General features: G+C 38.2%; 2 protein-coding genes across 3 annotated transcripts in view; one reads left to right on the top strand and one right to left on the bottom strand.

Moving 5' to 3' along the window:
* The window catches only part of LOC140153477 (protein O-mannosyl-transferase 2-like), a 35,330-nt gene extending 30,480 nt beyond the window's left edge, over window positions 1-4,850 (bottom strand). Inside the window, exons 1-2 of the mRNA XM_072176239.1 lie at window positions 4,329-4,850; window positions 441-525 (exon numbers count right to left, since the gene is read on the bottom strand). Coding sequence (XP_072032340.1) covers window positions 441-525; window positions 4,329-4,705 — 462 coding nt within the window. The 5' untranslated portion in view covers window positions 4,706-4,850. The remainder of the gene's footprint in view (window positions 1-440; window positions 526-4,328) is intronic.
* Window positions 4,851-21,372: 16,522 nt separating this feature from the next.
* Window positions 21,373-26,448, top strand: part of LOC140153476 (maleylacetoacetate isomerase-like) — a 41,641-nt gene continuing 36,565 nt past the window's right edge. For both annotated transcript variants that reach the window (XM_072176238.1, XM_072176236.1), the window contains exons 1-2: window positions 21,373-21,511; window positions 22,783-22,834. In XM_072176238.1, the coding sequence (XP_072032339.1) occupies window positions 21,500-21,511; window positions 22,783-22,834 (64 nt within the window). In that variant the 5' untranslated portion in view covers window positions 21,373-21,499. The remainder of the gene's footprint in view (window positions 21,512-22,782; window positions 22,835-26,448) is intronic.

Below are 26,448 nucleotides of genomic sequence, written 5' to 3'. Positions count from 1 at the left end.
TCCGTATAAAAGAGGTCCAGATAATCAAGGTTGGACTGTAGTATATTTATTTCAAATTCATATAGTCAAGTGGCTGAATTACATTATTTGTACACATAGGTTTAAATATTATAAACAAATCAAGAAACATATAGATAATTGCACTTTAAAAATGTTTTAATCACAGAGAAATTATTCTGAACAAACAGCTGCTATAGTTTGAAAAATTATAAATTTTGAAATTACAGAATAGCAAATGCAAAGATGGAGAGGGGGATAGTAAGAATCTGAACAGACCAGCTCCTACATGTAAAGGTCACTGTCCTTAGAGAGGCCTGCTAACGGTCATTGTGCTTAAGTCAGCTGCTAAAGGTCATCATTAGAGAGAGGACCATGCCAAAAGAGAATTTAACAATTAATTTCTCAGGATTTCACCATCAATAGTTTGACTCATACTTTACCTTTCCAAGTGGTGGATGAACATCAAAAAAAAATGTCCTGTTGATATAGTAACTTCCCATTTTACCAAAATGAGTTTCATCCCAGCTGCAATGTAAATAAATAAAAGCACATTAATTAAGATATTGATTGAAGTTTGGTGTTAGAAATTGTTCAAATTACCTTAACCTTTGAGGGAAGGGGAATGTATGAAATTTTGCCCCATTGCCAAATTTTAGACACATTTTAAGGTTCTTCTCCCCCATTGCCAATTTTTAGACACATTTTAAGCAAGCCTTGAAATAAGCATGCACTCTAGGAGCAATTGGCACTTTCGTAAAGCCACCAATTGCTCCTGGCCTTCAGAAATTCACATGAACCAGGAGCAATTTTCTAAAACAAATTTCTCTTGGCTCCAGTTTTGTGCTGGTATGCTGTATTGTATGCAGAAAAGGATACTCTTTGAAAACTGCTTCTGTTTCTTCAGAAATTGCTCCTGGTTCTTGTAAGGCCCTTCGCACTTGATTATTAGTTTCCTATTTAATTATTAATTATCTTTTATTTTTTAAATTTAGTTTGAACTATTACAAGCAACTATTGACTCGTCTTGACTAGAGCAGACATTTAATTATTTCACAACAATATTTGATTTTATAAATAAGTGAAGGTGGAGTTGTACTCTTTGTTCAATTCATCATTATTGTTGATATTATTATTAAAAGTCAGAATGGCAAGTAGAAGTAGTTGTAAGTTATTTTAAAGGAGAAAATTAGAAATAAAATAAAATAATTAATTATTTTGAGATTTTCAATTTTGGACGCGGACGGTAAACAGGAAACTAATAATCAAGTGAGCAGGGCCTAAAATCCCAGTGAACCAGGAGCAATGTTCAAAAACAAAAATTGCTCCTGGTTAAAGTTCACTTATACATGTATTTCAACTTCAAGGCTTGATTTTAAGGTTCCTCTCCCCCCATACCCATACATTGTACACTCCCCCTTCTTCTTCTTCCTTTGAAGTGCAAACATTGCATGTGCGACGATAGACGCACTGCGTTTGTGCGCATGTGTCGGCTCATAGACGACAGGAACTGAAGACTGGTGCAAAAAATATACAAGTGCAAGTAAAAACCAGATGAGAGGAAGAGCTACTTCTGTGGACGATCCCTCACCGCTGACTTGAAGGCGTCAAGTGAAGGATAACCAGCTGGATCTTCTGGAAGGTTGTTCCAGTCCCGGATGGTTCGTGGGAAGAAAGAGTTGGTGTACACAGTAGAGCTGGTTTGAGGAACGAAGAAGCGGGAGCTGTGTCCTCTGGTGGATGATGATAGATGAGTCAGATAATGATCCCATGAGATGTCAACTAAGTTGTAGCGAATCTTGTACATCATTATCAGGCGCTATTCATACTGACGGTTCTGAAGAGATGACCAGTTGAGTTTCTGCAACATGGCGGAGACACTGCTTGTCCTGTTGTAATCACCAATGACAAAGCGGGCTGAACTACGTTGGACCTGTTCAACTTTCTTTGTGTTCCGCTGGGTGTGAGTGTCCCATACTGAAGAAGCATACTCAACTGTTGGTCGTATGAACGTAGTGTACATGTAGGTTGCTTCCTTTACCTTTTGCCTGCACTAATTGAGATTACGTGCGAGGAAGGCCCTGGTGGATGTGGCTTTTCTGGTGATGGCGTCGACGTGAGAGTTGAAGTTAAGTCGAGAATCCAGATGAACCCCTAGGTATTTGGCAGAGTTAACAGCCTCCAAGACATGACCATGGATGTTATATGAAGCAATGATGGGTTGGCGCTTGTTGGTGACTCGAAGGACCTGGCACTTTGCCGCTTTAAATCTCATCAGCCACTTGGATTCCCAGGCTTGTAGGGCATCAAGATCTTTCTGGAGGCTGGCCGAGTCATCAGGCGTAGAGATGCGCTTATAAACAATGCTATCATCTGCAAACAATCTGGTGGTCGATGAACGGACGCAGTCCGGTAGATTGTTGATATAGATCAAGAAAAGTAACGGTCCTAAGACACTCCCCTGTGGAACCCCTGATGATACTGGGGATTCAGAACTCTTCTGGCCATCAACGAGGACAACTTGAGATCTGTCATGAAGAAAGTCGGCAATCCAGTTCAAGATGTTGCCACTTACTCCGTAGTGCTCAGCTTTCATTCATTAGCAGATGGCGATGCGAGACCTTGTCGAAAGCTTTCTCGTAATCGAGTAGGATGACATCAATCTGTGACTTTAGCTAAGTCTTCTACAGTCAGGATCAATTGAGTGTCGCAGGACCTGTGCTTCCGGAACCCGTGCTGTGCGTCTAACAAGATGTTGGAGTCAGTAAGGTGACGAATAATAGCACAGTGTATAATGTGTTCACACAGCTTGCAGAGAACAGAGGTAAGCGAAATTGGTCTGTAATTGACAGCTTCGGAGCGGCTTCCCTTCTTGAACAACAGGAAAATCTGCGCTTTCTTCCACTGAGTAGGAACTCTGCCTTGGTTAATGGAGGCCTGGAAGAGGAGAGTTATGGCTGGCGAGATTTCCTCTGCAGTTTCCTTCAGGAGTTTAGTAGGTATTCCGTCTGGACCAGAAGCAGTGAAGGGCTTGAGATTGCGGAGGAGTTTGATGACTCCATTCTGGCAAACAAAGATACTGTCCATAGAAGGAAATTGGCTATCACCCATGTCCGGTAGAGGAGAACCATCGTCTTCTGAAAAGACGGAAGTGAACTGTTTGTTCAGTATGTTGGCTTTGGATCTAGGATCGGAGTGCAAGAAGCCACCGTCTTTCAAAGGTGATACACCCACATTGTCAAATCTCTTCGATTTTATAAGAGACCCAAGTCTTTTATTTCTTCCGCTACCAGGCTCTGTGTGGATGATGTCATAGATGTACTTATTGTAAGAGTTGCGGCAAACCTTCTGAGTTTCCTTTCTAAGACGCTTGAAGCGAGCCCAGTCTCTCGTCTTGTTGGTGCGACGGGCTTTCTTAAAGGAACGAGCTTTACGCCTCACAGCTTGCTTGGTAGATGAATTAAACCAAGGTTGGTTGTGTCTGACAGAGCTTAATTTAGATGGAATGCACTCTTCAATAATGCTCTCTAATTCCTTCTGCAGCGCTTCAGCAATTAAGAACCTCCACTGGTGTTGACGAGGAATGGTCAGAAGTGAATTTATTGGACCAAATGTTTCTTCATTCTGTCACGAATGGCGTCCATGTCAGTGCGTTTCCATAACAGGATTTTGCGCTTCACAGGCTTTTTCCTACAGGCACGAACATTAATGTCCATAAATACCACACCCTGGAAAATAATGTCACTATTTTCTGAATATCAAGGGTAACCTCAATTTATTTCAACATGCATGCATTTCTTTGTCCACAAGGAACTGAAAAGAACAAGTTTTGTTTTGGAAATATGCTATACATGTATAAGTATAATTAAATTATTATAATTTATTACGGTACTTCTTTAATTTAAATGTTTACTGTTGCAGTAACTACTCTAAAATGTAGATCATCTCGGGGGCTGTTATTGGTGTACATGTCACATTTTGAACAGTGTGTGAATTCGCGCACACCACAACATGTATTGGGCCTTATCCAGACTGGCGCGGCTCAATCGCAAATATATGTACAATTTACAGTTTTAGGAATGGCGGGAAAGATCAAACTATTTACAGTAGAGTGTTGTTCATTGCCTTCTTTTGTGTGAGGATAGGAAAGACTGTCTAAAGCCGGCTACATCGGTATAAAACCCTGTATGCTTGCTTCATCGTTCCTTAATGCAGCCCACCCCCAGGCTGGCCATGATGTTCAACTTTCGGGAAGTTTTGGGCTAGCACTGTGTGCAATAAAAACGAACACTTGAATGAAATGTTTCAAAACATTCTCATCGTTATCTTACCATATATGATCTGGTTCATCCAATTTGTGAAAACGTGTAACAAATGTTAATAAACAAACCATTGCAAAAGCAAATGTATTTGTCATGTTTGATTGCACATGTATCCTTTCCCTTTCCATAACCATGCTTTCCGATTGATTCACATGTGTATCACAGTCATCATTAATAGCTGAATCATGTGACAATGCACGTTTATCAAGTCCTGTTCTATTTTTTGATGGTGCTATGCTTTCTTTTCCACCATTCGTTGTTAATAATTCTTTGGCTGGTGATTTTTTTGTCTTCGGTTTCACTTTTGTCCAGTTTGTAAATTTACTTTTAGTGCCATCATCTTCTCTCCTTTTTTGCAGTTGCTGGCTGCTCCAATCACTATTCATCTTGTTCTTTTGCTAAAAGCACACTAGAATAACCAAAATAGTACAAATTTGAAACATCTTTCGGTGAATTTTCAAGTAAGCTTACAAATTAAACGTAGAACATAATTCCAATGCAAAAACAAAGCGAGCAAAATTTCAACTGGTATTTTAAGCACGCCGCCAAACATGACTTATGGAGCTCGTCACCCAAGTTGAACTTGGAAAAATCATTTTCAACAGAAAATTAAATTACTTTTTTGTTTTTTTTGATATTGAGCATAAAAATGTAAAATTTTATATAATAATAATATAATAATATTTATTTCAATTGTCATAAATTACAAACATGTAAAAACATTAAAAGCAATTTAAATGACAATCCAGGAAAGAAGAAATAGACTAAACAGTCCAAACACAATGTGTTCTTCTTTCCTGATTATAATGTACATATAATAATAATAATAATATAATGATAATAGTAATAAATACCAGATACACATTAAAGCAAAAACATTTGCAGAAAAAAAAGAGTGAAACACTCTAAGACATATAACTTATGCACACAGGATGTATCAATAGTACACAAGATACAGGCAGCAAAAAATACACATAATTATGTGAACAAAGTTATTGCCATAGAGTGGGCTCCAAATTTAAAAATAAAACTAAATTTCCCAAATTTAAACCAAAATGTTTACTCACAAGAGATTTTAAAACATAAATGGCAATGAAGGGGGAAAAATTAGATAAGTAAACATGCATATATGAAACATATAATTACATCATAAAATGTTCTTTACACATGGCCTTAAACAAGGTAAGGGAGGCGCAGAGCGGATATCATCGGAAGTTCATTCCACAAACGTGGAAAGGAAACAAAAACAGAGTTGAAAAAGGCATTGGTATGAGAACTACAGTGGAGATACCTAAACTCCTTAACCTTAGAAGGCTTGAAAAATTGGCAAAAAGAAGAAGAAGGACCAATTCCATTAATCAATTTAAAGCAGAAGATCAACCTCAACAAATCAAATAAGTCGCACGCTTTTAAGTAATCTAAATTCATCTAATCTAGACTCATATGAAAGATCAGAAGGACACCTCTTCCTATACATCAAAACTTTAGAAATCTTTCTCTGACTCTTATCTAACCTATCAAGCAGGCCAGTCTGACAAGGATTCCAAATAACAGCACAGTATGTAAGATGAGGGAGTATCAATGCTTTAAATAGATGCAGAAGAGCACTGAAGTGCATATGGCGAGAAGTTCTGATGACAAAACCAGTTAGACGAGAAACCTTTTTACAGATATTATCAACATGTGAAGAGAACGATAAGGAAGAATTGAAAACAACACCAAGCAGTTTATACTCATCAACAACCTTAATTGGAATACCACCTAACTTGTATGTAAAAAGACTACAAGCCCTAGACCTCGAAAAATGAACAACAGCACACTTAGAAGCATAAAGGGGGAGATTATTCTCAATGGTCCACCTGTGAATTCTGTCAAGATCTTTCTGCAGAGCAACTTGATCCTCAAAAGTTCTAATAGAGCGCACAAGTGTATGGTCATCAGCAAATTGAAATAAGGGAGAGGACAGGTTTTCATTAATGTCATTTACAAATAACAGAAACAAGATGGGCCCCAAAACAGAACCTTGAGGAACTCCCGATGTGACTGAAGACCAATCAGATTTAGCTCCGCCAAATATAACTCTCTGCTTTCTACCAGAAAGAAAACTTTGAATCCAGTTAAGCACATTATTCCTGATACCATAGCAATGAAGCTTTTGCAACAAAATTGTATGATCTACTCTATCAAAAGCAGCACTAAAGTCAAGAAAATTCCATCCACCAAATTACAATATTTGCTGTTATCAAGGTTACCACTGAGAAAATGATAAAACTTAGCCAACATCTGCTCACAATTCCTACCATGTCGAAAACCAAATTGATTATCTGAAAGAATGTCATGCTCATCAAGATAACCAAGAAGACGTTTGCAAACCAATCTTTCCAGGACCTTACAGAGGATTGCTGTTAAGGAAACTGGCCTGTAACTTGAAATAGCATTCTTAGGCTTACCAGAGCCTTTGTAAATAGGCACAACATTTGCACACTTCCAAGCAGATGGAATTTCACCCTTTGAAATACAATCATTAAAGAAGGTACACAAAACAGGAGCTAATTCACTTGCACATGATTTTAAGAAAACAGGAAGAATACTATCAGGACCAGGAGACTTGTTGGTATCAAGCTCATTAAGAATGTCAACAACTTCATCAACAGAAAACATGTCAAAGGAGAGACAAGCTCCGCCATGAGAAGGGGAGAGTTAGGAAAGCAGTTCACATCAATGATAGAGGATGTCCCAAAGTTACTTGAGAAATGCTTATTAAAAGCGCAAGCAATATCATCGGGTCAGTCAAATCACCACTATCAGTAGTAAATGAAAGCTGGGAAGAGTCCTTAGAACTAGATCTTACATAATTCCAAAATTTCTTAGGATTACTCCTAGCTAGTTTGGAAATACCAAGAGAATAATTACAATGACTAGTCCGAATAGCTCTTTTCAAATTCCTACTACACTCTTTAAATTGTTGCTCAGCAACATGACTACCAGACTTCTTAAATCTCTTATACATAAGTTTCTTTCTTGTACATAATTTCCTAATATCCTTTGTCATCCAAGGGACAGACTTACCCTTCTTAACACATTTCTTAGGAACAGTTTTATTAACAGCAGCATTAATATTATGCTCAATGAAGTCCCATTTGTTACTTATATCATCAATTATATTACAAACATTCCATGGGCTACTTGAAATAATATCACGCATTTCACCAAAATTAGCCCTATTCAAACAAAAAACAGGTTTATCAACAGCCTTACTTTTCAGTGTATGCAAATTAAGATTCAGTACAATAGCTTTATGATCACACTTATCATTTACATTGAAAGAAGTTACACATGACTTAACATACAATGGATCAGATACAAACACAAGATCAAGGAAGTGCTCATTACCATTACGAGTGACATAAGAAGCCTCATTAAGCACTTGAGAAAACCCACAAGAATTCATACAATCAATAAGAAGATTAGGAAGGGCTCCTTTTAAGTTATATGGTTCACCATCCACCCAATCCATATGAATATTAAAATCACCAACAAGTGTAATGAAAGAAAATTTATTTTTGGAAGCATGAATCTTAAGGAGATAATCATCAAGAGAATCCATGTAATTCTTCGGATAGTCAGGAGGCCTATAAAAACACCAATTAAGACCCTACCCTTACGAGTTGTGAACTCAGCCCAAATGATCTCATGATCGTCCGTGTCAAACTCGCACTTATCAACTGGGTAAAGACCTTCCTTAATAGCTAACAGATCACCACCACCATGAGAATTTCTATCAGTACGAAACACTCTATAACAAGAAGGAAAAATTTCCCCATCTAAATGAGAATCATCAAGCCAGGATTCACTAATGGCAACAACATCATAATCATCGTGAACAATACGGGTTTGAATTTCAGGAATCTTATTTTTAACACTGCGAGCATTAAAATACAAAACCGAAATACTGTCACGAGCAGAAAAATTACTACAACTAAGATTACTACTATTTACAGAAGTATCATTGCACATAATATTATTATCATTATCCACATTAATCGTGATGGGATCAGGATCAACTGATCTACTGTTCATGGAAATTGAATCATTTAAACCATGATGATCGGTAGTACCAAGATTTTCATGGTCACATACATGTACATTATAATCAGAAACAAAACAATCAGATTTGCTATCACAATCAGAAGCATTAACATCATATTTAGCATTAGTGATAGCATAAGCATCACTTTGAGTATTATTACAGTCAATCAAGTCATTAAATACGTCACCCACTTTGGGTAAATTGTTCTTGGAAATAAATTTGGATGTACACATCTTAAAAAATCCTGGAAATTTCTTGCCAAGTAGCTCATCCCTCTTGTGTTGGGGTGTACATCATCAGCTAAATTGTCTTTCGTAATAGCAGAATTATCAATAAATGTCCATCTATTTTGCTCACAGATTTCATATACAATTTTATTAACTGCGTCCACTTTCGAGTCCTGCATATCTTTCCTATGAATGAGAGATGAGAATGCGATTTCACATTCACTGGAAGCGCGTGTCTTGATCGTGTCTCTGAGTTTAAATAACTTTGTTTTGATCTCATCAGTAGAGTCACGCTTCAGATTATTAGTTCCAACATGACATATCAAGCTGGTGGCACTAGAAATAGTAGGACGATTGTTGTTGACGTCATCACGCACTTGTTCAATACGTCGTCCTCCCTTACTCAAGTTAGTCACAATCGCTTTTTTTCAGAAGACGCTTATTATCAATGCGTCTTGAGATAGAGTCACCAAGAATAACAACGTGTGGTTCAGTTGACGAGGATTGAGTTGAAGATGATCGGGGCGTGGATGCTGTGGATTTTGGTGACGATGGCTGTCTTGTCCTGTTACTAGTTGCAGACGACACAGAAATAGGGTCTGAGCTTCAAAGGGATTGGAGAAGAAGTAGATTCAATGTCACTGGGCAAAGTCTCAGCATCATCAGATAGCATGGTAAATCTATATATCCTTCTTGACTTATTTTTATTCTTGGCAAGATTCAAGTCATGTACTCAGAATGATATTTTTCACAAAAAGGCCAAAGTTCATTCATGCTCCAACAACAAAAATAAAAGTGCATGAAGTGCAAGTGGGCTTTGGCTATATACCGGTAGTCTCATGTCGTGCGTCATCTTACGAATAATAATGAGAATTTTACCAGAGAGTTGATATTCTTGAGAGGGCACTCTATTCACGTGGTTTCTTTTCCAACGCTAAAAGATCACGAATTTTGGTGGTTTGCAAATGAAAAGTGTCCGCACTATCGATTGATTACGTAACTGTTATGAATCATGTATTAGGTTTTCAATGCAATCGCCTCGACCCATCAATACATATTATCTGTATTTATCACAAAGTACTTGGAATAGCAATCTGGTGAGTTCACTGAACTACGCCCTAATACTGATGGAGTTTTAATGGCGTTTAATGGCGCTAATCCTCTCCATACACAGATGAACAAATACAATAGGAGAAGGTCAACACATATGACCTCCTATATGACATGTTATATGAGATGTACAACAACCTGAATATCATAAAGATCAGTGTTCGTTTGTGCATATGAACTGCATATTTACAATACTAAATATTAGTCGTTATATATTATGCCAAATATTGGTATTATGACAACACGGTATATGCATTGTATATAAAACAACTAATAGATCCTGCTATCATGGCGTCAGGTCATTGGTTCATCATATCCCGTATGTTTCTTAAAATTCATTCATATTTGAGACAAATTTCTGTGCCCATTTTATAGGCGTACAGGTGGATCCGGTTTTTTTTTTTTTTTTTTTTTCTTTTTGATGAAAGAATTAAGGTTTTCCACTGCACGGAGGCCACTATGTGATACTAATTTAATGCTATATTTATAAATTGAATACGTGTTCCCGATTGGCTCTATAGCGATTTCACAGAAAAGGTATTTCTAGTACAATGCAGCGTCGGACTCTAGCTGAGAGCGTAGTAGCCTAAGTCATGGACTCCAAGAAAGGCTCTCCATACACAAATGAACAAACACAAAGGAAGGTAGTCTCCTCCGTGACCAGCTTGATTTCGATGGAGCGAAAACAAATTGGCTGCAGAGGAGACGGGTAATTTTGCCATGCAAATGAGGTGAGTGTCATCCCCCTGATTTTACCAAGATCGGGTTTATATGACCTAATAATAAACTGGCAACTTAGTCAAATAGGACCACCAGTATACAGGCGCACACCACTAAATAATCATTCACACTGAAATGCCGGTATATTTACCTTGAAAAATACCTCTCGTTTGAAACGTAAAGGAATTTAGTGTTATAATACCATAACAATGCTATGCGGCGCGCATCTTTAAACTTTGGCAGTGGGAAATAATTAGACTTGCCAAAGTCGTCTTGTTTATTAATTTGATAAGCATGCTAATTCTTATTATTTCAATAAATAAATCTTAAAATAAATGAATATATAAATTTTAAAAAAGAAAGAAAGGAGAAAAGAAGGGAAAAATAAAGAAAGTTTGTTTTCTTAAATTGTATCGAGATCCATAAAATAAATAAATTATACAGCCTAAATATTAATAAATAAATATTAACTAAATATATAGCCTAATTCAAAATGTAAATAAATCCAAGTAAGGTAAATCATCCACGGTAAAGTGCTCAAGCAAGAAGGGAGCTGGAATATATTTAAAATGTAGGCCCTACTTGGTATCAAAGTAGGGCCTACATAAAGTATTGTTGTTTACGTCACTGACAGTGGCGTGCGCATGAGGGGGCAGGTGCCCCCCCATTTTTGTTGGTCATTCGGAGGATAACGCTAAAACCGCACCTTACACACCTAAATCTGACTCCATTGGGGGAACTGAACAACCTGCCCAACCCCCCCCCCCTTTAATGTGCTGCACGCCACTGGTCACTTTACGACGTTGTTTCATGAAGGTCAGACAAGCAGGCTATCAGAACATAATGCAAAATATACCATGGTAGTCTCATGTTTTAAATACTCAGTTCCAGAAGGCCCGCCAAAACGGTATCTCATGCAGTCATGTTATGATGATAAAAACTGCGAGGTGTTCGGTGCAAACTGTTTGTCTCATGTCATAAGTGTGACATGTTTAGACGCTCAGGTAGTAGGCCTATGTTATTGATAATGAAAAGGGCAAAAACTCTCAGGTAGTCTCACGTCGTTTTTTAAAAGATTATAGGCCTAATATAAAGAGCTATCAAGATTTATCACGGAAATGAACCCCTATATCCCCAGTAGTCTCACTCATGTTATTGATAATAATCATAGGCGTAGATCTTGCTAGTGAAGATGGTCCATACAGCCCCCCCCCATGTTGACGCCAATAGGCCCTAAGTGGGTTTCTGAACAAATTAACCTCATATTGGCTATTTTAACCTGAAAAAACCTTTTTGCGCGCCTCGCGCGCATTTGTTCAACTTTTGTACCATATTTCACCAGTTTAGCTTCAATATGCCATTTTTTTTCGCGCGCAAACCATAATTATACCATAAACTTATTTTGTCGCTAAGGTGCGGATTCACAATACTTCAAGAAAAATTTTCCAACTCAATGATCCCCCCCCTCAGCTCCCCAATGTCAAAAAGAAATCTACGCCACTGACTATCGCCCGGTATAATCTCATGTTAATGAAAAAATATAAGAATATATCACGGACTATAGAAGACCCATCACTAGATCGCCTAGTTGTCTCATGTTAACAAGAGGTCCAAATCTCTCCGTTACTTTTAAAGAAGCCCCTCCCCCCCTAAGCCCACCATATATATTTATTATATAGATGTATCACGGACCGTGTTAGAATTATTGATAATAAAAGGTCTCAAACTTCCCGGTAGTCTCCACTCTCCTGTCGTTTAAACGAATCCCTCTATGCTCTATAACACACAGATATATCACGGACATCACAAATAGACAAATCGCCCGGTAGTCTCATGTTAAAGAAAAAGAAATATATCACGGACATAATAGAGGCCCTATATCACCCGGTAGTCTCATGTTAATGAAAAATAAAAATACTCAAGGACATGATAGAAAGACCCCTATGTCACATGGTAGTCTGTCTATGAAAAAAATATCACGGACATGATAGAAAGATCCCCTATATCGCCCGGTAGTTGAGTCTCATGTTATTGAAAATAAGCTAAAATAAGAGGTCCAAATATCTCCGGTAGTCTCATGTCGTGTGTAAATGAATCCCTATGCACACGGACACGATAGAAAGAGCCCCTATGTCACCCGGTAATCTCAGTGAAAAGAAATATCACGGACATGATAGAAAGACCCTATATCACATGTTAATGAAAAAATATAGTCACGGACATGATAGAAAGGCTCCATGTATCATCCGGTAGGCTCATGTTAATGAAAAAAATATATCACGGACATGATAGAAAGACCCCGATATCGCCCGGTAGTCTCATGTCAATGAAAAAATATCACGGACATGATGGAAAGACCCCCTATGTCGCCCGGTAGTCTCATGTTAATGAAAAAAATTATCACGGACATGATAGAAAGACCCCATATATCGCCCGGTAATCTCATGTTAATGAACAAAATATTATACGGACATTATAGAAAGACCCCCTATATCACCCGGTAGTCTCAAGTCAATGAAAAAATATCACGGACATGATAGAAAGACCCCCGATTAGGCCCGATATCGCCCGGTAGTCTCATGTCAACGAAAAAATTATCACGGACATAATAGAGACCCCATATATCGCCCGGTAGTCTCATGTTAATGAAAAAAATATTATACGGACATGATACAAAGACCCCGATATCGCCCGGTAGTCTCATGTCAATGAAAAAAAATATATCACGGACATGATAGAAAGACCCCCTATATCACCCGGTAGTCTCAAGTCAATGAAAAAATATCACGTACATGATACAAAGCCCCCCGATATCGCCCGGTAGTCTCATGTCAATGAAAAAAATATATCACGGACATGATAGAAAGACCCACTCTATCGCCCGGTAGTCTCATGTCAATGAAAAATATCACGGACATGAAGGAAAGACCATATGTATAGGTCTTTCAAACTGCCCCCTATTCAAATGTTAACTACGGAAAAAAAGTTAGCCTCCCGGTAGTCTCATGTCAATGAAAAACTTTATCACGGACATGATAGAGAGACCCTATATCGCCCAGTAGTCTCATGTTAATGAAAAAAAAATATTATACGGACATGATAGAAAGACCCCTATATCACCCGGTAGTCTCAATTCAATGAGAAAATATCACGGACATGATAGAAAGACCCCAGATATCGCCCGGTAGTCTCATGTCAATGAAAAAATATATCACGGACATGATGGAAAGACCCTATATCACCCGGTAGTCTCTTGTTAATGAAAATAAAAGGTCCAAAAAATAAACTCCTGCAGTCTCATGTCGTGTGTAATCTATGCACACAAATCTATCACGGACATGATAGAAAGACCCTCTATTATATCGCCCGGTAGTCTCCTACACACGACATGAGACCTACCGAAGTCTGGTCCTCTTATTTTCATTAACATGAGAATATCATAGGGGGGGGGGTCATCTATCATATCCTTGATTATATTTATTCATGAGACTACCAGGCGATGTACTGGTCTTTCTATCATGTCCGTGAGTATTTTTTTTTCATTAACATGAGACTACCGGGATACTGGGGTCTTTCTAACATGTCCGTGATATATATATCTTTAAATATAGGGTGGGTGGGGGAGGCTTCATAATGTCTTTTTACCCTGCCTAGCAAAGATATTGTCTTCTTTTACAAACTACATCAGACTACCGGAGAGATTTGGACCTCTTATTTTCATAACATGAGACTACCGGGCGATATAATGGGCTCTTTTCTACTGGACTCGTTACCCGGCACGGCACGGCACGGCACGGCATGGCCCGGAATTTTACCCTCAGTAGAAACACGCAGTATCATGCCCGTGAGTATTTTATGCATCCACCGCGAGGCATACTGTTTTTGCAATGTCCGTGCTTCCGTGCTTCCGTCCGGATGCCATATCTCGGGCATGGATGGGCGGATTGACTTCAGATTTTCAGGATAGGTGGGTCATGGTCAGAAACTTTTTTGGGTGAGGTTCAAGGTCATATGCTGAGGTAAAGGTCATTTGAGGTCAGGGGCCCATTTTCCTTATTTACCTCTTTTCTTGGAGACTAGGGGTCGCATGTTCCTCAAACTTGGTGGCCGACGGTGGGTGCATCTTGACCCCAGGCAGAACAAGTTTATATTGGTTAGTGGGTCAAGGTCACCTGAGGTCATGCTGGGGTCATTTGAGGTCAAATTAGCAAAAACTGTCATATGGCCATGAAACTGGGTAGGTACAGTCAACATTTAGAGCAAAATTTTTGGAAGGTCATTTTGGGGTCATCTGGGGTCAAATTAGTAAAGACTGTCGTAGGGGCATGAAACTTGGTAGGTACAGTCAACATTTAGAGCCAAATTTTGGGAAGGTCATTTTGGGGTCATCCAAGGTCACCCAGGGGTCATCTGAGGTAAAATTATTAAAAACTGTCGTAAGGGCATGAAATTTGGTGGGTACAGTCAACATTTAGAGCCAAATTTTTGGAAGGTCATATCGGGGTCATCTGAGGTCATCCAGGGGTCATCTGAGGTCAAATTAGTAAAAACTGTTGGATGGGCATGAAACTTCGTGGGTACAGTCAACATTTAGAGCCAAATATTTGGAAGGTCATTTTGGGGTCATCCGGGGTCATCCAGAGGTCATCTGAGGTCAAATTGATAAAAACTGTCGTATGGGCATGACATTTGGTGGCTACAGTCAACATATAGAAATGTTTGGAAGGTCATTTCGTCAAAATGTCCGTCACATATTTGAGAAGGCTATTTCTCGGAAGTGGTGTGATGCACTTTGGTGGAATACAATTGTTATGCAGTAGATTTCGGCGCAAAATATGCAAATGAAGTACAGCTAATTTGCATAATGTGCTAATGTACAGTGATGGGACTTGGTGAAAAGGTGTATTGGGGTCAGGAAATTATAGATGCTTTTTTTTTAAAGGTCATTTTGGGGTCATCTTAGGTCAAATTCTAATATTTGTCCTTTGGGCATGAAACTTGGTGGGTATTGTTACCATTTACCGCCTATCATGTCCGTGATGTTTTTTCATTAACATGAGACTACCGGTCGATATAGGGGGTCTTCCTATCATATCCGTGATATTTTATTCATTGACATGAGACTACCGGGCGATATAGGGGGTCTTCCTATCATGTCCGTGATATTGTTTTCATTAACATGAAACTACCGGTCGATATAGGGGGTTTTCTATCATGTTCGTGATATTGATTTCATTAACATGAGACTACCGGTCGATATAGGGGGTCTTTCTATCATGTCCGTGAGTATTTTTTTTATTATTGACATGAGACTACCGGGCGATATAGGGGGTCTTCTATCATGTCCGTGAGTATATTTTTTCATTGACATGAGACTACCGGTCGACATAGTCTTCCTATCATGTCCGTGATATTTATTTCATTGACATGAGACTACCGGGCGATATAGGGGTAGAAGTTCCTATCATATCCGTGATATTTTTTCATTAACATGAAACTACCGGTCGATATAGGGGCTTTCTATCATGTCCGTGATATTGTTTTCATTAACATAAGACTACCGGTCAACATAAGGAGTCTTCCTATCATGTCCGTGATATTTTTTCATTAACATGAGACTACCAGGCGATATAGGGGTCTTCCTATCATGTCCGTGATATTGTTTTCATTAACATGAAACTACCGGTCGATATAGGGGGCTTTCTATCATGTTCGTGATATAGTTTTCATTAACATGAGACTACCGGTCAACATAGTGGGTCTTCCTATCATGTCCGTGATATTTATTTAATTGACATGAGACTACCGTGCGATATAGGGGGTCTTTCTATCACGTCCGAAAGTATTTTTTTAATTAACATGAGACTACCGGGTGATATAGGGGTCTTTTATCATGTCCGTGAGTATATTTTTTCATTAACATGAGACTACCGGTCGATATAGGGGGTCTTCCTATCATGTCCGTGATGTTTTTCATTAACATGAGACTACCGGGCGATATAGGGGGTCTTCCTATCATATCCGTGATATTTTATTCATTGACATGAGACTACCGAGCAATATAGGGGTCTTTCTATCTTGTCCGTGAGTATTTTTGTATTAACATGAGACTACCGGGCGATATAGGCGGTATTCTATCATGTCCGTGAGTATATTTTTCATTGACATGAGACTACCGGTCGATATAGGGGGTCTTCCTACCATGTCCGTGATATTTGTTCATTGACATGAGACTACCGGGCGATATAGGGGGTCTTTCTATCTTGTCCGTGAGTATTTTTGTATTAACATGAGACTACCGGGCGATATAGGGGGTATTCTATCATGTCCGTGAGTATATTTTTTCATTGACATGAGATTACCGGTCGATATAGGGGGTCTTCCTACCATGTCCGTGATATTTTTCATTGACATTAGACTACCGGTCGATATAGGGGCTCTCTATCATGTCCGTGAGTATTTTTTAAAATTAACATGAGACTACCGGGCGATATAGGGGGTCTTCTATCATGTCCGTGAGTACATTTTTTCATTAACATGAAACTACCGGTCGATATAGGGGGCTTTCTATCATGTCCGTGATATTGTTTTCATTAACATGAGACTACCGGTCGACATAGGGGGTCTTCCTATCATGTCCGTGATATTTTTTTCATTGACATGAGACTACCGGGCGATATAGGGGTCTTCCTATCATGTCCGTGATATTGTTTTCATTAACATGAAACTACCGGTCGATATAGGGGGGCTTTCTATCATGTTCGTGATATAGTTTTCATTAACATGAGACTACCGGTCGACATAGTGAGTCTTCCTATCATGTCCGTGATATTTATTTAATTGACATGAGACTACCGTGCGATATAGGGGGTCACGTCCGAAAGTATTTTTTTAATTAACATGAGACTGTACTACCGGGTGATATAGCTGTCTTTTATCATGTCCGTGAGTATATTTTTTCATTAACATGAGACTACCGGTCGATATAGGGGGTCATCCTATCATGTCCGTGATGTTTTTTCATTAACATGAGACTACCGGTCGATATAGGGGTCTTCCTATCATCATGTCAGTGATGTTTTTTCATTAACATGAGACTACCGGTCGATATAGGGGGTCTTCCGATCATATCCGTGATATATTATTCATTGACAGACTACCGGGCGATATAGGGGGTCTTTCTATCTTGTCCGTGAGTATTTTTTTATTAACATGAGACTACCGGGCGATATAGGGGTCTTCTATCATGTCCGTGAGTATATTTTTCATTGACATGAGACTACCGGTCGATATAGGGGGTCTTCCTACCATGTCCGAGATATTTTTTCATTGACATGAGACTACCGGTCGATATAGGGGACTCTCTATCATGTCCGTGAGTACCGGTATTTTTTTAATTAACATGAGACTACCGGGCGATATAGGGGGTCTTCTATCATGTCCGTGAGTATATTTTTTCATTGACATGAGACTAGACTACCGGTCGATATAGGGGCTCTTCCTACCATGTCCGTGATATTTTTTCATTGACATTAGACTACCGTTCGATATAGGGGGCTCTCTATCATGTCCGTGAGTATTTTTTAAAATTAACATGAGACTACCTGGCGATATAGGGGGTCTTCTATCATGTCCGTGAGTACATTTTTTCATTAACATGAAACTACCGGTCGATATAGGGGGCTTTCTATCATATTCGTGATATAGTTTTCATTAACGTGAGCGGACTACCGGTCGACATAGGAGGTCTTCCTATCATGTCCGTGATATTTTTTTCATTGACATGAGACTACCGGGCGATATAGGGGGTCTTGCTATCATGTCCGTGATATTGTTTTCATTAACATGAAACTACCGGTCGATATAGGGGGGTTTTCTATCATGTTCGTGATATTGTTTTCATTAACATGAGACTACCGGTCGACATAGGGGGTCTTCCTATCATGTCCGTGATATTTATTTCATTGACATGAGACTACTGGGCGATATAGGGGTCTTCTATCATGCTGAGTATATTTTTTCATTGACATGAGACTACCGGTCGATATAGGGGGTCTTCCTACCATGTCCGTGATATTTTTTTCATTTACATGAGACTACCGGTCGGTATAGGGGCTCTCTATATGTCCGTGAGTATTTTTTAATTAACATGAGACTACCGGGCGATATAGGGGTCTTCTATCATGTCCGTGAGTACATTTTTTCATTAACATGAAACTACCGGTCGATATGGGGGGGGGGCTTTCTATCATGTCCGTGATGTTGTTTTCATTAACATGAGACTACCGGTCGACATAGGGGGTCTTCCTATCATGTCCGTGATATTTATTTCATTGACATGAGACTACTGGGCGATATAGGGGGTCTTCTATCATGTCCGTGAGTACATTTTTTCATTAACATGAAACTACCGGTCGATATATAGGGGGGCTTTGTATCATGTCCTTGATATTGTTTTCATTAATATGAGACTACCGGTCGACATCATGTCCGTGGATATTTATTTCATTGACCATGTTGACATGAGACTACCGGGCGATGGGGTCTTTCTATCATGTCCATGATATATAGATCTGTGTGCATATAGGGATTCATTTAGACATGAGACTACCAGAGAGTTTGACATTTAATTATCAATAAAATAAAGGGGTCTTTCTTTATCTTTAAATATAGTAAGGGGGGCTTCTTTATAAACAATAATTATGAAATATGAGACAGTCGACATCATATGGGGTCTTTTTTTATTCGGCTTAGCAATCTTCTTCACAAACAACCCGAGACTACCAGTGAGTCTGTGAGCTCTTATTATTTGGCCTATTATACCGTATAAAATATTTGTTTGTTTAATCTTGTATATGGTAGGTAGGCAGTTTTATAGAATAATGAGTGATTATGAAATAACATTCGTAGAAAAATGACCGGGTACTGAAAATAACAATTCGATTTCAAAGAGGAAAATTAGTTTCATTTATTTATTTTAACTACTTCAATGTGGCAACATCCACATCCTGACACGGCCTTGAACGTCTACGCGAATACAAGTTACACGACAGTTAGGGACGCACCAATAGATATCAATGGGGGACTGTCGACTGGGTAGGGTAGTTGGGTCGATTTGTTTAGCACCCCGGTTAGCACCTCGGTGAAGCATAATTGGAACACCTCGGTGAAGCAATTTTTGTTTGGGGGGGGGGGGGTTTGAACACCTTGGTGAAGAATTTTTTTTCATTAACATGAGACTCAATTTTTTGTTTTCATCGTTATTGAAATTTGAATAGTGAGTTCTCTATTTTCAGCCATTTGTGTGCATTGGTTAAACAACTTTATAAGGCTAAGTAAAAAATAAAACATGTTTCACGTCCGGGTTTTCGAAAAAAAGGAGGAAGAGGGGGCTTTTTATTTTCTATTTTTTATCGCAAAATTGGTGTAAATACCCATACTTAGAGCTGTTTTAGCGTACAATCCGTACATACAATAATGCCTGGAAAAAGGAGGAGGCCCTTTTTTATTTGTTGTTCTGAGAGTTACACCCCTCTAATGATCACAAAACCTTCCTAAAATGTTTCTTGTATCTTAACAAGGCTATAGAAAGCATCCCAACTTCCTAGACATATTTTTTGAAAAGTTATAACTGAATTTCAAAAAATAAAATTTATTTGAGAAAACCTCAAAAAAGGAAGCGGGAGGGGACGTGAAACATGTTTATTTTTTTATTTGGCCTAATGTTGTTTTATATTTGCCGCCTAAGTCTATATTTTTACCATTTTAACGTTTTATATAGCACCTAAATTCTCATGTGCCGTAAAAAGCAGTATCTTTAGGTTAAATGATATAGGCCTAGTGAGTTTTTGTGCAGAATTTTTTTCAAAGGATAGGCCCTTCTTCTTCTTCTTCAGAATACTTTTCAACGTCCCGTGAATGGAACCAGGCGAAAAGGCCCTATCCATGATATTGAAAAATATATAACTCTGGTGCGTAAACATCTAGCCCCCTTCTATAATCTGTGATATACATCATCATTCATGCTGACATCCTCACATCCAAACCCAGTAGGCCCGCACCAGTGCCGTGTCCGCATCAAGATTGACTCCCGTGGATTAGGCCTATCATACATGTAGCCCTATGCTGGAACAAATTCGCGCAAAGCGCGAGAAAATATGCATTATTTTAAGCCAAACTAATAAAATAGGACGTCAATAATTATTTTCCTTAATTAAACTGTAATTTTTTTCCTACCCTTGACATGAAATCTTTTCTTTGCTCAGATGGCGAGACAATTTTTTTCCATAAAACTATCAAGCCCTCCCTTTATATCTTATGGTGCGTCCCTTATTGGTCTTCTCTTGCATTCGTTGCAGTGACAGAAAACAATTTGAGCCACAGTTGCAATTTTATTGTTTCCCCAAAATTTTACTACAGCCTTATTATCACCAAACATGTCAGTTGACCTAAATTAGTAAGATAATGTCAAGAATATTTCTGGGCCCCTCCCCGCGATCACATTTAGGCTACCGTAATTACTGGGTTTTACCAGGGTTTTACGTAGCCTAGTACTGTATACCACGTACGTGTGATGCCTGATACCATCATGGGCACTTCATGCCAATTTTAACTGCTCATTGATTTGTGCGAGCGAGAAAAATATCGTGTCAACTCTTCTAATTGTCTCTACCAATTACCTTGTAATATTATGAACTATTATTTTATTTCTAGCCAAAATACCCAGCCAGAAAAACCCACTCGGAGACACCCCAGCCATCGCGCGCCATACTGTACTGCCCAGTGCCGGAGTGGTTTAATATGCCACTGGCTGACCCGAAAGTGGCCCTGATATTACTCATTAATATTCATATTAACACAATGACGTACAGCATGAGACTACCGGTATATAGCAGTGTCGAGTGCAAGTGCTGCAACTGCAAACTGTTTTTTCTGTGAAATTTAGAATTTGTATTTTACCAGAGACCAATTTTGAACTACAAACGTGTCACTGTGTTTTCATTTTATCACGTAACAAGTGGCAATAATCTCAGATGGCAACCAAGGTGAGTGAGAACATCAACATGTTTGTTACAATTATAATCATTCATTGTGAATTGACTGTGTATGCATGTACTAACAATGTATAAGAGGGCTGTGCAATAATTATGAGCCCTGGGGGAGGGTAAAATTGGGGGGGGGGGGCAAGAACTTTTTGTTGAGCTGAAAGGGGGGGGGGGCAATCAATTCTTGGCGAGCCGAGGGGGGGGGGAAGCAGTTCCAATAATTGAAACTCCCGGCTCCGACCGGGAGTTACAACAGGTACTGCGTATGTGTTTGTATGTGTTTAATATGCATTCACATACACACTTAGCCGTCGGTACGAAGAAATCGTTGCTCCAAAAATGACTGCAAATTACACATTTGTAATCATTTTTCACCACAAAATATGATATGAAAACACAGGTGAGCAATGTATGAATATGGAGAGAGGTCAAACAGGTTGGTAATTATTGTCAATATTAATATGTTGCGACATTTATAATGAAAACAATTAACACTGAAGACACCCTATGGCACCTTCTACAACTTGAGAACAAGTCCTCAAACGTTCGAAATTTGTAGTTACTACAACTGGGGGGAAGCGATTTTTGGCACACATTCATGGGGCACGTTTTAAATAAAATGCTAAAGTCTTCAGAAAACAGTACGGAAACGCTTTAATATGCAAATTTTCCTGCTCGCTGCGCTCGCAACATATGTCTAGACCATATAAGGTTTGCAAATTGGGATCCAAAAAATTTGGCATGTGCAAGGTGGGGCAAAGATTTTTTGGCGGGCGAGAAGGGGGGAAGCGATTAGCAGTCCGAGAGGGGGGAAGTGATTTTGACGGGCCGTTTGGAAATTTTACTTAAAGGCTTAATGTACGATTTCCTTCAAGTTTTAAATTTGTCATTATATACTCAAAATGCTGAAATAAAACTAGTAATAATGATCGGGAATGGTTTCTGTCCATTTTGAGCTGAAATAACGAGGTAACGTGAAAAAATCACTGCTTGTTATTTTGGCCGTTTAACACACAGTTCTATATGGACATAAAGTCATAATTTCTTGAATTATGACTTTATGTCTAACTTTCTCTGTTTACCTACAAACACAACAAATTTGGCTGATTCCATTTAGGTGCAAGTTGTGACATGTGTAAACATTACAAATATGCAAAAAATCAGGTTTGAAAAAAATTAACCAAATTCATAAGATCGTACATTATGACTTTAAGATCATTTTGCTTCTAAAGCAAATTATGATATATTATTTTGATAAATTTTGTTCTCAGCCTGTGTTATATTCCTACTTCAGAAGTTCCTGTTCATGGAGAGTAAGGATTGGTGAGTAAATCTTCTCTTACTGAGTGATGAAAGTATAGTATTGTGACCATTCTTTTATGCAGTTATTTGAATGATAATATTGTGGTCCAAATTGTGGGTTTTCAGTGGAGTCTATTTTTGTCTGATTAGAGTATATATAGCTCTTTTACAGTCCTTCATTTTTGAAAATTGCTGGAGCTCTGTTAAGGGCTGGGGTATGAACGTTTGGACAGTATTTATTTTGGGACATTAGAGCACATCAGACATATCGAATTGCATTCTGAATACGAAGAATGTCATTCTGATATCAAATAATTTTGAATTTTTGAAATTATAATTTAATACACATTTTATGGCAAATCATTAAAATTGATATTTTTGATATTTAACAGTACTTGAAGTAAACTTTATAAATCTGATGATTTATACTTAAAGTGTATGTAGGTGGGTTGAAAAGCCGACGATCAATTGAAAATTTCGACCTTTCGTATTGAAGATATGGATTTTTTTCCCAAAACACAAAAAAAATTAGGTCTTTTTGGGAAAAAAATCCATATCTTCAATATGAAAGGTCAAAATTTTCAATTGACCGTCGACTTTTCCTCCCTGCTACATACACTTTAAGAATATATCATTAGATTTATATAATTTACTTTTGAGGACTGTTATATATCAAAAATTGAAAAATATCAAATTTTTATAATTTGTCATAAAATTTGTATTATATTGTGATTTTCAAAAAATGAAAATTATTTGATATCAGAAAGACATTCTTCGTATTCAGAATACAATTCGATAGGTCTGAAGTGCTCTCATGTGCCACAAAAAATACTGTCGAAACGCAATAAACGCTCATTTTAGATCCCTTAATCACTCTCCTGAGTTTACTAAGTAGTATCTGTATTAAAACATCTAGGGATTCAAGTAGTGAGGAGCTCAGTAAATCATACTCCTGGAATGTTGTTATTTAAAGGAGAGCTGTAGGAGCTCGGGTGCAATTTACAATTTGGTATGATTAAGGTGGCACTACACCCCTAGCCAATTTTGTGCCTATTTTTGCATTTTTCTCAAAAATTATAGCACATCGGTGACAAGTAAGATATGTATATTATAGGGGCAAGGACTACAACTACTGTACTGAAAATTCAGCAACTCAAAGCAAGTAGTTATTGATTTATTGATCAAATATTGGTTTTCCTCATTTTTGACTGTAACTCCACTACTGTTGTCTGTGCTGAAATAAAATTTCCAGTGCAGTACTTGTACTACTTGCCCCTATAATATACATATCTTACTTGTCCCCAATGCGCTATAATTTTTGAGAAAATGCAAAAATAGGCACAAAATTTTTTAATTGGGCAGGGGTGTAGTACCCCCTTAACACGTATAAAAGCAATTGCCAGTTTTAGTGCTATGTATAATGTCATTGTTTTTTACTCCAGAAAATACAGCACTACAGTCAGTCTACTCTGAAGTACAAAGTACCGACGCTGATGCACACATTGTGCAGACTTTGAAGGCATGCATACGTGCCGCAGAGACGCAGCACTGTTTACGCGCTGTCTATGCGCGCGTTGTCACTTTGAACTTCAGAGTGGACATATGAAACATATAGAGCTAATTCCTAATCCTTTAGTTAAAAATTATTGTAAGTGACAATTTTTAAAGTCAAATTTTAATATTTGGTCAATTTTTGGTAATATCAAGCCCAAAGACTTGTACAAAGACTAATTTTTGGAAAACACATTTTCTAATATCTTTACATGTATAACCATATGGTATAACCAATATCAAAATTGTCATAAAATATGAGCAAACTCTTAGCTTTATGCTAAAGACTTGTGCCAAGTCTTTGACTTTCTTGAAGTCCTGCAATTATTGTAAGTGCAATATCAGATATTTATTTAGTAGGATTGGCCCCAGTCAAAAATATTTTCTTGCTGAGGTGAAAGGACTTTGGTTGAAGGTTACAAAAATGCATTTTGAAAATTCAGCTTGCCATGGCAACAGCCCAATTTGTGTTGTTTACAATTTTCGCCTATTTTGGAGCTAAAAATGTGAAAATTGAGCTTAAAAGGACGCATCGTTGCCTTAATATACAAGTTGATATTTAAAAAAAAATTATATTACAAAAAGCCCTATCCTTGTTCTATCTACTAACGAAGTTGTGTGTAGAGATTTGTTTTTTAAATATCGATTTCAGACCTGACTTTTATTTCCACTTAACTGAATTATTAGGATTTAGCTATATGTTTCATTTGGCAAAACAGGATAATATATTTTATAGTCAACATTTAAAGCCAAATTTTTGGAAGGAAGGTCATGTTGGGGTCACCTGGGGGTCATCTGAGGTCAAATCAGTAAAAAATGTCATATAGGCATAAAACTTGGTAGGTACAGTCACCATCAGCCAGGTAATCGGGACAGCGGAGTCTTCTAGGGGTCATCTGAGGTCAAATTTAGTCTGCCCTTGAGGCTTGAAGCTTTGTATTAACTTTTGAGTGCCACATCGCTCCCTTTGGTGGAGGCATCACGGTCGACGCTGTGTGTCGAAAACAGCGACATCCGAGAACCGCCGTCCATCTAGTTACCACTAGAGCGTACTAACCACCGCCAGGGTTCAACCCGCAACCTCTCACACTATACGAACACCATATGGATTGAGCTAACTAGACACTCAGATATCCCAAGGTTCAGATCCTCTTTACGGCTTATTTGTGACGTGTCATGTCAAAAGGAGACACTTTTGAGCAGGTTATCAATTTTAAGGTTTTTACATCTTAAATAAAGAGATATTTTGCTCCACGGTGCCTTTTTCCCCAATGAAATTGGACATTCCTAAGCGAAGATATTGAGTTCGTAAGTTATGAATTATAAAATTGAAATTGAGATATCTGCCTTTAAAAATATCATTGACAATGTTGAGAGTAGGAATTACCTTGACAAATGTCTCAAAAAATACAAGATGCCAGTTATATTCTGGTCTGAAACTATCAGACAATATTTTTAAGAGCCAATCTCCCTTATTATGTACCCATCTGTGATACAAAAAAAAATAGAATTTTCTCTAAAAAATAATTTTGGTACATATTAGCACCAACAACTCACATGTAAAATATGAGCGTGCACAGCGCCCTCGTTCAGCTTAAAAATTCTTGAAATTTCAGCCTCTCTGAGCCTTACTTGCAAATGGTAAACTTTGGAGGTGCATAACATCGTATGCGCCATCATCATCCCAACCTGCATTTTGCATTTTTTAAAGTACCAAATGGTTACATTACAAAACCAAGAAAAAAATTGGGATCTTGATGGCGCACAAAATCAGCAAATCAATGATTTGATGAAAAGCGCCCTCGTGCAAACTTCAAAGCATCATAACGGGCTGCGCCATCAAGATCCCAAGTCCGAACAAGTTTGAAATTAAAGACCTCCATGGCAAGTTTCATTTTTCAGCAAAAAATTTTTGGGATTTCGTTGGCGCACCCGAGTTAACAGAGGTCAAAGGTCAAAATTTCCTATTTTAGCACATATTTGCACGCCTGTATTATTAGCGCCAACGCGTCACCTGACTCTCCGAATAGCATTTCATCAAAGAAGAAGTAATTCTCTGCAAGAACTGAAAAAATTAGCTTGGG

The sequence above is a fragment of the Amphiura filiformis genome, chromosome 5 (genome assembly GCF_039555335.1).
Source record: "Amphiura filiformis chromosome 5, Afil_fr2py, whole genome shotgun sequence".
In the NCBI taxonomy this organism is placed as follows: Eukaryota; Metazoa; Echinodermata; class Ophiuroidea; order Amphilepidida; family Amphiuridae; genus Amphiura; species Amphiura filiformis.
The sequence above is the reverse complement of the archived record's forward strand: the minus strand, read 5'-3'. Positions and strand labels throughout refer to the sequence as shown.